Below are 13,283 nucleotides of genomic sequence, written 5' to 3' on the forward strand. Positions count from 1 at the left end.
CCAGTTACAGCTTCCTACACCAAGCATGTATTGATTTATTAATTACATGTATACTAAAGGTGCACTGTTCAACTATGAATTAAACAAGTGTGTTTATACAGTACTTGATAAATTACAGGTGTACTGTCATAATTCAGACAAGGCCAGATGCAGCCATGCCAATGTTCTCTTCATAAGGGACATTGCTCCCTTGCGTAAAAAATTGCTCCCTTGTGTGGCATGGGTTTGGAACTGCATTAACTAGACTCAGACATAAGCTGTTAATTGGTTACAGGCAGAAGTGATGTCACAGGTGGCAATTTCCTTAGCTCACAACAATCTGCACACCATAAAGGCCAAGGACTGGTTACAAAATACAACTACAGAATTTTCGTAAAATTCGGAACACTGGCTGTAAGATTATCTTTATCTAGGGTGCCTTAGCAACAGATTTCAGATTTAATGGGCATGTTTATGGGTCCTCCCTGCCATTAAAATAACTTCCTCAGCTGTCTGAACTGTGTGAGTTAACCATTTTCATATTTTCACCTATGCTGTCCCCCCAAGAGAGAGAGAGAGAGAGAGAGAGAGAGAGGTGGGGGGGGGGTCAAAAAATAATCCTTCTGTAGGGTGCATAAAGGCCAATTTTGAGTATAAACACCTACATAAACATGTATGCCCCAAACTGAGCAAATAGAGGGACTTGGTTTCTTTAATTCACTGACTTTCTTGAATTTCCTCCAATTTCCTGCTTTCTTTATAACCATTATGTGTTCCAAGAAGGGAATTCAGGAGAGAGAGAAACAGAAGCAACGAAAGATGGAAAGGAAAGAAAACGGAAATGAAAAAATGGAAGAAAAAGAAATGTACATAAGCAGGAAAGTGGGAGAAGGTATCTGTTCCGGTGGATTTTTCTCAATCATGTAAGCCTTTAACAACTCTACTCCATTTCACCAAGTCTCACACCATCAGTGATGTCCTCAACACCTGTAGCACTGATAACGGTCCTCATTACTGGATATACCTTTTTTATATTGCTTTTTATATTGGTTCTCAAGGTAATAAGTAGAAGTTCACCTTGCGCAAATGATTTACATGAACATACAGGGATTGAGGAAATCACTGATGTTGCCAACCTTGGTAAACTGGAGTGTAAATGGGGTCATTGTACTGCATTATAATCTATATATTCTGCATACTATAGTGTTTTCTAACGTTTTACCAATTATTTCATTATAAGCAATGAGTATGCTGCATGCATGGCATAGTTTATTAACTATTATTTAGGCTACTTCAGCAACATTTGGAACTAATGGACAACCATTTCTGCCAAACTGCCTTTCCCTCTAATTTGTCCATTAGAACAATGATTTCCTGTATCACAAATATGGTTGTATGTAAAATATATCTAATATCCTGAAGCCATCTTCTTTTTGGCTGCAGCTATGATCCGAGAGTGATTCAATGCAGTGGAATTCCTCATCTTGTAGCAATTGATGCAAAACCGTTCATTTTCATACACAGTAGAGCAACCTGGAATAAGAAGGAAAAACAATGAAGCATTATGGCTGCATTTTCTGCACATTAAAGGACAATAATTTATTCTGACAAAAAGCAGCTCCTGATAATCAATAAATACTCAGTGGGTTGGGAAAATCTTGAGCAAGACTTCTTCAAGAATATGTTTCACAACAGAAAATAGTACTGACATTATTCCCTGACCTGCATCATATAACCTCAATGACTGATGAATACTTGCACCATATGTGGTGAGAGCTGGGGTCTCCACATTTTTATGCCAGTGTTAATGTGTACTATATATGAATAAAGTTAAACCATTTTTCAGCTGACACGAGGAATCATTCCAAACTCAGGCAGCTGACAAGAGGAATCATTCCTAACTCAGACAGCTGACAAGAGGAATCATTCCAAACTCAAATAGCTGACAAGAGGAATCATTACAAACTCAGACGACTGACAAGAGCAATCATTCCAAAATCAGATGGCTGACAAGACGGCACACTGCTTATCGTCTCCAATTATCAGGCCACATGAGACACAATAATAATGATAATAATAATAATCTGGTCTTTTGTTTCTCAAAAGTGCCAGTTCTTCCATAGTGCTTGACACACATATACATTATTTTTACAAGAATTGTGACATCTCTCATATACAATACAAACTTCATCTATAAATATACAAATATATACAGTATATATATATATATATATATATATATATAGTAGAACCTCTTTGGTCTGGACCCCTTTAATCCGGATTTCTGTTAATCCGGACAAAATTTAAAAATAATAAGCTCCAAAAATATGTTGAAAGTAATTCTAAAGTCATTTTCAGTATCGGCGCTGAAAGTGATCGTCATTCGTTTAGTCTCGGATCACGCTAGGTGGCAACATGGGCGCCTGTTTAAACACACGGTAGCATTCGTTCCATCAACTAGTTCACCAACCATTTATATTTTTCCGCTATATTTCAAAAGTTAATCCTACTTACCATGCCCCTTCATGCAAGTGTAGTTTCTGTAATGAATAAAGGTGTTAAAAGGAGGAGTTTGCTTACACAAAAATGGGTCAGAATATTCTGCAGTGTTTAATGATTACCGTAGTTTATTTTTTATACTTAAATGTGCTTTACTTGTACATCAGACATTAGCTTCTTGCCCATATGGGTGTTATCAATATGCCAAAGATGACAATGTATTTTTTGCCTACATAAGTTTTATTTTTATTCCAAATATTACAGTTAATTAATTAATTTTTTTGCCTACACGGTCCTTAGCCACTTACTACAATTTAAAATGTAGGCTAGTTTCTTGTCATGGCCTTACCTGTAAATTATGCAATATAAAACTATCTTACATGATTAGTTTTGTTATTTTAGTACCGGTATCCTTTCATCTTTTGCAGTTACATAGGGTTGACATATGCCACATATGTTAATAATTAACAAACATACCATATGTAGATAGAGTTTGGCATGAACTGGAGATTACCCTGATGGTCCGGACAATCTGCTAATTCGGACAACCCTTCCCCCCATATAGTCCGAATGAGAGAGGTTCTACTGTATATATATATATACAGTAATCCCTCTAATATCCGAACGCCCAATATCCGAACATCCCCACTAACCGGACATAATCCTCCTGGGATCCAATATTCCCAAAATGGGCCAAAAACTGCAAAAAATTCGAAAAAAATCTGACTTTTTTTCCCTCCCATAATTTGAAATTCCCGCCTGGCGCCAAACAGCTGTTACACCATGGTCCCTTCACCCCTTCCTTCCTCCCCCTCCCCCCTCCCCTGTCAGGTTGCCATTTGGTATTTTTCATTACCAAGTGTGGGCCAATTTGGTAATGAAAAATTCGTTTGGTAATGCATTAGAATAATGTATTACCAAATGGATTTTTCACATGTATGAGGATACACAGGATGGAGATGGTGGATTGTTTGCTCTCTCTGATTAATCTGCTACCCTACATAGTGTGAAAATAATCAACATGGTGTTAGTTATAAGGAGAGTGATTACATGTATTTCCACTTGTATATATAATTAGTGAAGAATATATGCTAGCTTTACGAATTTGGTAATGAAAAGTTATATTTGACAATGAAAGTTGAGGAGATTGGTAATGTGGCTGTTGCGATCTGGCAACTCTGTTACCCCACCAACATCAACAGTCACAACTTAACTCCGATGGAGAGCAGATACTCATAACAGTGCAAGCCACAGGTGCTTGTTTTTTGTGAATAAACAGTGAATAAACTGCAATACCTTGCCACTAGAACACACAGGAATTTACAGTGTTGTGCAGTGTTAAGAAATTAGAATTTAGAGTGCAGAGGATTAACTGTGGACTGCAAACTGGCGGTTCAAACCAGTCCAAGACCAAGGGACTTGTAAGTACCCAGAATGTTTAATATTGTATAAACTCACCTCTAAAACCTCATTTTATGGTTCTTTTGCATTTATTTCAGTCTTTTATGTCCCTTATTGGTGTGATTTGGGTCTTAAATAGGTGCTATGCATGTCCAGAGGGAGTTGTATAGGTGTTTTTCAGAGTTAGGGTCCGTAAGTACTAGTCCATAAGCTGGGGCCCAATATCCGGACAGGACCACTATCCGGACCTGCCTATGGCTCTATTAATCCGGATATTGGAGGGGTTACTGTATATATATATCCTACCTACCTGTTGCAAGACGCCTCAATCCCGTTTGGGGTGGCCACAAACAAATCGCCTCCAAGTCGCCCTGTCCCCCGCCATCTCAATGCCCTGCTCCCAACTCACACCCCCCTCTCTAATATACCTCTCCACCCCATCCCTCCATCTCATCCTTGGCCTCCCCCTCCCTCTTACCCCCTCCACCTCACTCACATAGACTCTCTTCGTCAGTCTTTCACCCTCCATCCTCTCCACATGGCCAAACCACCTCAGTGTGTTTCTCATAATACTTCCTATCACATCCACATCCACACCACAACGCTCCTTTATATTCTCATTCGTCAGCCTGTCTCTCCATGTGATTCCACAAGCTCCTCTTAAATAACTCATTTCCACTGCTCTCACTCTTGACTTGTGTCCTTCCAACAACATCCAAGCTTCACTTCCGTACGTTAGAGTTGGTATCACAATACTGTCATGTAATAACTTTTTCACTTCCATGCTCACTTCCCTGTTTCTTATATACAGTAAGGTCCCGGGTTACGTCAGTATCGACTTACGTCAATTCAAGGTTACGACAGTCGGTCCGTGAGAGGAAATTTTAAAATATAAGAAAATAAAGAAAAAATACGTAAAGCGCGGGTTTTAAAGTGTTGCTGTGTACCGCGAGATGTCTCTGGAGTTTTCCCGCCTCATGCTTGACTACCAGCAATCGCTCTCAGTCTCACTGCTACCACCGCCTGATACAGTGATTCCCTCATTTTCTTGTGTTTTTCGCCATCCTGATTCCATGATGCCTAAGAGACAGCTTCCTGGTGACCATAACGACTCCAAGAAACGCAAGACCATCACATTACGTGAAAAAGTCGATATTATTAAGCGTAATGAGAAAGGAGAAAAGGCATCAGCAATCGGGCGTGCGCTAGGGATGAGCCGTACTACCGTAGCTACAATCCTTAAAGACAAGGAACGTATCTTGACTCACGTTAAAGGTGCAACTCCCATGCAATCAACTGTGATTACAAAGCAAAGATCGGGACTGTTGATTGAGATGGAACGGATGCTAATGCTGTGGATTGAGGACAATAATCAACGGTGCATGCCTCTGAGTGAACAGTTAATCTGTGAAAAAGCACGCACACTGTACCAAGACCTTAAGAAAGAAAAAAGTGAGGAAAGTGAGACCAACGAGACATTTGTGGCATCAAAAGGTTGGTTTACTCGTTTCAGGGCTCGAGCAAACCTAACCAGCAGAAGAATTTTCGGAGAAGCAGCCAGTGCAGATGACGAAGCAGCAAAAACATTCATTAATGAGTTGGAGGAGTTGATTGAGAAGGAAGGCTACATTCCAGAACTTATTTTTAATGTTGATGAAACGGGACTAAACTGGAAATGAATGCCTAACAGAACCTATATTGCTAAAGAAGAAAAAACCATGCCAGGTCACAAAGCATCCAAAGAGCACCTAACGCTACTTTTGGGGGGAAACTGTGGAGGCGATTTCAAGCTTAAACCGCTACTCGTGTACCACTCCGAAAATCCAAGAGCTCTTAAGGGGATCCTTAAAGCTAGCCTACCAGTTTATTGGAAAAGTAATTTAAAGGCTTGGGTGACTAGTGCAATTTTCATTGACTGGTTTTCAAAGTGTTTTGTGCCAGAGGTTGAACGGTATTGTGCTGTGAAGAATCTGCCATTCAAAGCTCTTCTCATTATTGATAATGCTCCTGGTCATCCTTCAAGCCTGACAGAGTTGCACCCTAATGTAAAAGTTGTGTTTATGCCACCAAACACAACATCAATCCTACAACCCATGGACCAAGGGGTAATAAGAGCATTCAAGGCTTACTACCTGAGAAAAACATTCAGACAGGCAATACGAGCAACAGAAAATGGTAAAGTAACACTCAAAGAATTCTGGAAAGATTTCAACATCTATAAGGCAGTTAAAAATATTGGAGAATGTTGGGCTGAAGTGACTGAGACGAATATGCACGGAGTGTGGAAAAAAGTGTGCCCTAACCTCGTAAATGACTTTAAAGGATTTGATGAAGACAGTATAAATGAAGTCAAGCGCAAATGTGTGAAAAATGGAAATGATTTAAATCTGGATATAGACGAGAGTGATGTACATGAACTTGTTGATTCACATGATCAAGAGCTGAGTAATGAAGACTTGCTATACCTAGGAAAACAAATGGAAAATGATGAAAAAGGTGATGAGGCAGAACCGCTAAGACAGTTTAAGATTAAGGAAATGGCAAATGCTTTTGACTTCTTAGAAAAAGCAATGGCTGCATTTGAAGATCAGGACCCAAATGCAGAGAGGTTTGCCAAAGTGTACAGGGGAATTGAGGATGCAGTGTCCTGTTATCGTCAAATCTATGACGAAAAGAAATATGCCGCCAAGCAGTCTTCAATTCTCCAGTTTTTCAAGCGAACTGAACACCGAGCCACAACTTCACCACCAGTTGCTGCCTCATCCTCATCGTCAACCCTTGACTCCCTATCTTCAGCCCCTGACTCCCCTGCTTCAGCCCCGGACTCCCCTGCTTCAGCCCTGGACTCCCCTGCTCCGGTCCCTGACTCCCCTGATGCAGTGCCTTCCACATCGCAACCCCAGTAACGAGTCAAGTTGATGTCAGAAGGTATGTAGTGACACACAGTATGCATCTTTTATTATAGTACCATACAGTAATCGGTCATTTTATCACTGAAATAATTTTGCTGTCCGAGAGAAAAAAAAAAAAACATCAAACTTGATGTTAGAAATGCTTACATTATCGTGCTGGTAATGATGTTATTTCATATTTTATGGCAGTAATTTACAGTAAACTTTATTGTATGATGAAGTATGAAAAGTGCTTGAATATAGGAATAAAATGTGTGTTGGCAGTGTGCACGTGTGTAAGGACGGGAGAGTGAGGAAGCGGCAGCCAGACTCAGTTGTGGGTGAGGCAGTGGTGGCGTAACTCTGCTGCCATGACGATGAGAAGTGCCGTTACCGCAGCGAGTGAGCTACTGTGACGAAGACTCTTAGCTAGTACAACTTATATTTTATTCAATAAATATCATCAGTTCAAAAGACTATGTTTCTTATACATACCTGTTATAAGATTATTACATGTATAGTATGCAATGTATGGTTGAAAAATCTGTAAGATGCATTGCGGTAAGTATAATCATACGACGAGTAATCCCTCTAATATCCGAACGCCCAATATCCGAACATCCCCACTAACCGGACATAATCCTCCTGGGATCCAATATTCCCAAAATGGGCCAAAAACCGCAAAAAATTCGAAAAAAATCTGACTTTTTTCCCTCCCATAATTTGAAATTCCCACCTGGCGCCAAACAGCTGTTACACCATGGTCCCTTCACCCCTTCCTTCCTCCCCCTCCCCCCTCCCCTGTCAGGTTGCCATTTGGTATTTTTCATTACTAATTGTGGGCCAATTTGGTAATGAAAAATTCGTTTGGTAATGAATTAGAATAATGCATTACCAAATGGATTTTTCACATGTATGAGGATACACAGGATGGAGATGGTGGATTGTTTGCTCTCTCTGATTAATCTGCTACCCTACATAGTGTGAAAATAATCAACATGGTGTTAGTTATAAGGAGAGTGATTACATGTATTTCCACTTGTATATATAATTAGTGAAGAATATATGCTAGCTTTACGAATTTGGTAATGAAAAGTTATATTTGACAATGAAAGTTGAGGAGATTGGTAATGTGGCTGTTGCGATCTGGCAACTCTGTTGCCCCACCAACATCAACAGTCACAGCTTAACTCCGATGGAGAGCAGATACTCATAACAATGCAAGCCACAGGTGCTTGTTTTTTGTGAATAAACAGTGAATAAACTGCAATACCTTGCCACTAGAACACACGGGAATTTACAGTGTTGTGCAGTGTTAAGAAATTAGAATTTAGAGTGCAGAGGATTAACTGTGGACTGCAAACTGGCGGTTCAAACCAGTCCAAGAGCAAGGGACTTGTAAGTACCCAGAATGTTTAATATTGTATAAACTCACCTCTAAAACCTCATTTTATGGTTCTTTTGCATTTATTTCAGTCTTTTATGTCCCTTATTGGTGTGATTTGGGTCTTAAATAGGTGCAATGCATGTCCAGAGGGAGTTGTATAGGTGTTTTTCAGAGTTAGGGTCCATAAGTACAAGTCCATAAGCTGGGGCCCAATATCCGGACAGGACCACTATCCGGACCTGCCTATGGCTCTATTGATCCGGATATTGGAGGGGTTACTGTACTGTATAAAACTCGAGTTACGTTCAAAATCGGCTTACGTCATGTCTCAGGAACGGAACTCTGACGTAACCCGGGACCTTACTGTATAAATATATATATATATATATATATATACAGTGGGCTCGCACAGCGCGCGAGAGATTGGGCGGTGCACGAGCTCGCGCACTGGGAATTCGTGTACTAGGAATACATAATCTAACGGGAATAATTACATATGGGCGGTACCCCCTCATACCTGGGCATTTTTTTGGCCCTTAGAGACATAATAAAGGTCATATGTTTCAGACATTGTACTAAAGCTATAGCTACAATAACAAAAATTTGGGAAGTCACCTTAATAACAGTAGACAACAGGCCTGATGACCTTAAATAACAGGGGTTCCGAGGCGCGGCAACACTTACAGCGCCGCACTCCCCACTGCACCAACACTTCCCTCCGCAAACTCCTCTAGATCACCTTCCCCAGGAGCATCAAAGTCACTCACTTCGGCCATAAACCCTTCAAAGTCCAATGCTGACACTTCTGACATTGCATCCTCTTCATCCTCAACAGGAACAGGAGCAGACGATGTCGATGGTTCCGCTATTTCACCAACTTGAGCCCACTAGGTGTAGCTTGTTATGAGCGTCTGTCTTCTTCTGTTTATTTCTTCCCTGTGCCTGTCTGTGTAGAAACGGAAGAGTTTGTCGATACCAACCAGAAGTTCCTCCATTCTTAGGTTGCTCACTTCCTGTTCCTTCACCTCTTCCTTGAGCTTATCCACGGCAGCAAGGATCTTGCTAATGTCTGACATACACAGCTCAGTCCTGCCTTCCATCACGCTAGGCAGCTCAACTTGACTCTGTCTGGCACATCAACATGACGACACGCGACGTGCTCTGTGAGGGGTGGTCGCACACTAGTAGAAAATGGCATTTTTGAGCCACTCCTTGCCTCTGCCTCGCATTCTGTGCGGTAAACTCGTGCATTAAAGGGTTTTTGGTTATGATTTTTGGTCACTCGTGCACAAGGCGAATCGCGCACTGCGGTGACGTGCACTGTGCGAGCCCACTGTCTGTATATATATATATATATATATATATATATATAAAAGTGGCAATAATTAAACCCTAAAATCATCTGCCATAGTACCTCTCTCCAGGTCGTAGCATTTTGAATAAACAAAGGCTTTCAGCTGTCTCTTAAAGGATTCAACAGAAGAGAGTTGTCTCATGGACAATGGCAATCTATTATATACACTCAACCCCCTGCTATCGCGCGTTCAGCCATCACGTTTATCTGCTATCATGCACACATCAAATGCATAACCATACATGCTATCACGCACCCCAAGACTGCTATCACGCATCGAGTTTGAAGACAGGCTAAACGAAACTTATTCACATGGCACTTCATACGAGGTTTGCAGAGGATACGATGGTTAATCGGAACGGTAACGTGGAAAAATTCCCGATTATAGCACGGGCATTTGGAATGCATCTGAACAGATTCCTGCCAAGGACACGATGGGCAAAACAGTGACCAAAACCCATTCGGCTCGAATGGGTTTAGCCTAACACTGAATACTTATTAATATTGTATTTTAGAATAAATATCAATCATTTTGAAACCCTTATAAAGAGTTAATATTTCTCATGCCGAAAAAACTGTGATGTCGATAAAGTAATCATGTGTTTACAACTGAGACGGGGCTCTGACGACAGTGTGAGGAACATGTGATAGTGTCCAAGATTTGTTCCACTTAAATGCTCCTCAGCCATTCCTGATATAAGGTACCATGTGATACCCCCTTTAGCTGTGGACACTAAAGAAATGAAGACAGCCAAAGAGATCTGGCGGCAACTAAGCCACTCCCAAGCCTCGGAACCCATCAAATCACCCAAGCTGTAATCCTTATAAAAGTTTGATGGCCTTTTATGTTGTTTATTTATTCATTATACCATTATTATTAATATAATAATGCTTTATTTCATGTTAGAGGAGAGATTGGCAGGAAATCGTAGGCATAAAATGGTTAAAAGTTAGAAAAATGGGCCACCGAAAAACCAATTAGAAATTTTCCCATTGATTGTTCAGTTCAGCTATCGCGTATTCAGCTATCACGTGCGTTTCCTGTGACCAATTAGGTGCGATAGCAGGGGGCTGAGTGTAATATACAGGCACTATACACAAAAGAACGACCAGGGAAAGATGACTGGTGAATGGCTCCAGGCTCGTCAGGACGAAGGAATCATATAGATAACATCATACCTGGGCATGCTGATGGGAAATTTTAACATTTCAGCAAGATACTTCAGTTCACCAAACTTAAGGACCTTGAATGTAATAAGACAGTTTAAGTTCAATTCTAGCCAATACTGGAAACCAATGCAGCTCAATTAGGAATGGTATAGTCAAAATTCTCGGGGAAGACCAAAGATAAGCCATGCTACCCTGTTCAACACAGACTGAACTTTTGTTAGTATATTATTTGGAAGACCAATCCACAGTGAATCACAATAATCAACACGAGACAAGACTACTGCATGGACCAGTGTTCAGAGGCAACGTCTATTCAGGAATTTCCTCACAGAGTACTGATTTCTGATATGCAAGTTACACCCTCTGACAACTTGATTAATATGTTCTTTGTAACTTAACTCTGAATTAAAACAAACACCCAGATTTTGAATAGAAATGACTGGATGAAATTGTGACATGCCAATGTTCAGAGCCAGGGCATTATCAGTGTCTTCACCCCTTCTGCTTCCTCTGATGATGATGATCTCAGTTATACCATCATTCAGCTTAAGCTCCTAGCCATCCAAATCTTAATACAGTAAAAGTCCTATTATTCGACAGCTGATTATTCGGTAGATCCGACTTTTCGGCAATTTTGAGAAATAGTCCCATTTACGAAAATCTTTGATTGTTCGGCAGATGTCCGGAATCATCTCGGCAGTCCAGGAAGTGTTATCTGTGACTTGTAGGCCTAATGTTTCATTACACTTCTGTATGTTCACTAAAAAGGCAGAGCATAAGAGAGAAGTGGAAGAACGATTGGGCAAATATGAATTGGGGCAGATGGGAGACATGGAAGGTGTGTGTAGGATATTTACAGGAGAAATATGTGCAGCATGTGATGTGGTGTGTGGAAGGAAGAGAAGACGGAGGGGGGTGCAAGGAACAGCGTGGTGGACTGAAGAGGTGAGACAGGCTGTGGCACAAAAGAAGAAAGCATACAATGAATGGATGAGAAATAGGGGCGAGGAAGAAGTTGAGAGGCAGAAGAGAGAGTTATATGTAGAAAGAAAGAGAGAGGTGAAAAGATTAGTAAGAGAGAGTAAGAAGAGAGTGGATGAGGAATTTGGAAGGAATTTGAGTGTAAAGTGGAGGGACTGTAAGAAAATGTTCTGGAAAGAGGTGAAAAGAGTAAGACAGGGTGGAAGTGAAGTTAGCAGGGGAGTGAAAGATAAAAATGGTAGATTATTAGTGGAGAAGGGAGAAAAAGTGAGCAGATGGAGAGAACACTTTAAGGAATTGTTGAACGTAGCGGATGGAAGTAATGCGAGTATAAGTGGCTGGGGAATGGCTGGGAGAAGGAGGGAGGTGAGAAGACAGGAAGAAATCAGTAGGATAGAAGTTGTGGAAGCAATGACGAAAGTTAAATCGAGGAAAGCCCCAGGAATTAATGGAGTGTGTGGTGAAATGCTGAAGCATGGGGGAGAGATAGTAGTAGAATGGATGTGGAAGATGTGCAGATTGGCCTGGGAGGAAGGTAGAGTCCCGGAGGATTGGAAGTCAGGTATAATTATTCCCTTGTACATAGTCTATCTATCTATCTATAGCCCGACGCCCTAATCCCGCAAAGGGTGGCCGCAGACAAAACGCCTCCAAGTCACTCTGTCACCCACCATTTGACTACCCTCCCCCCAACTCACCCCCCCCTCCCTCATATACCTCTCAACTCCATCCCTCAACCTCATCCTCGGTCTACCCCTCCCTCTCCCTCCCTCCACCTCACCTACATACACCCTCTTAGTCAGTCTTTCATTCTCCATTCTCTCCACATGTCCAAACCACCTCAGTGTATTTCTCCTAATCTTTTCAACCACATCCACATCTACCCCACAACGTTTCTTCACTTCTTCATTCGTCAACCTGTCCCTCCACATGCTCCTCTCAAGTAACTCATTTCCACTGCTCTCACTCTTGACTTGTTCCCCTCTTGCAAGGTCCACGCCTCGCTTCCATACGTCAGGGTAGGGATCACAATACCATCATGCAGTGACTTCTTAACTTCCATACTCACCTCCCTATTTCTCATCACTGCTTTCAGTGTACCAACAACCTTTCTTCCCTGCTGTACCCTTTCACGTACTTCATCCCCCAAAGTTCCATCCTTACTCATCACACTACCCAAGTACTTGAATGCACTCACATTCTCCATATCCTCACCATCCAACATCACTGCACACTCTGTGACTTCATTCCTCTCAAACACCATAACTTTACTTTTGTTTACATTAACTTTCAGCTTCCTCCTCCTACACACTGTCCCAAATTCATTCACCAAACCTTGCAACTCCCATTCATCTTCACTCAACAATACTGTATCATCAGCAAACAGCAACACTGGAAGCTTCCAAATCTCACCCTCATTCATTAGGGCCACCCCCACATCCACTGCCCTACCTTGCACCTCCTTTACAACCCCATCCATATATATATTAAACAGCCATGGAGACATCACACACCCCTGTTTCAGTCCCACATTGAGATCAAAGAACTCACTCAGCTCACCATCCACTCGCACCGTAGCCCTAGCTCCCTCGTACATACTCTTCACAGCACTCAACAATTT

At 41.4% G+C, this 13,283-nt stretch overlaps 1 protein-coding gene across 1 annotated transcript in view; it reads right to left on the minus strand.

The window, feature by feature from the left end:
• Window positions 1–793: 793 nt before the first annotated feature.
• Window positions 794–13,283, minus strand: part of LOC145401062 (uncharacterized) — a 283,839-nt gene continuing 271,349 nt past the window's right edge. The window contains exon 11 of the mRNA XM_080273434.1: window positions 794–1,512. Within this exon, the coding sequence (XP_080129560.1) occupies window positions 1,388–1,512 (125 nt within the window). The 3' untranslated portion in view covers window positions 794–1,387. The remainder of the gene's footprint in view (window positions 1,513–13,283) is intronic.

This window comes from Coenobita brevimanus, chromosome 54 (assembly GCF_032717465.1).
Source record: "Coenobita brevimanus isolate Jiangsu-jjx chromosome 54, ASM3271746v2, whole genome shotgun sequence".
Taxonomy (NCBI): Eukaryota; Metazoa; Arthropoda; class Malacostraca; order Decapoda; family Coenobitidae; genus Coenobita; species Coenobita brevimanus.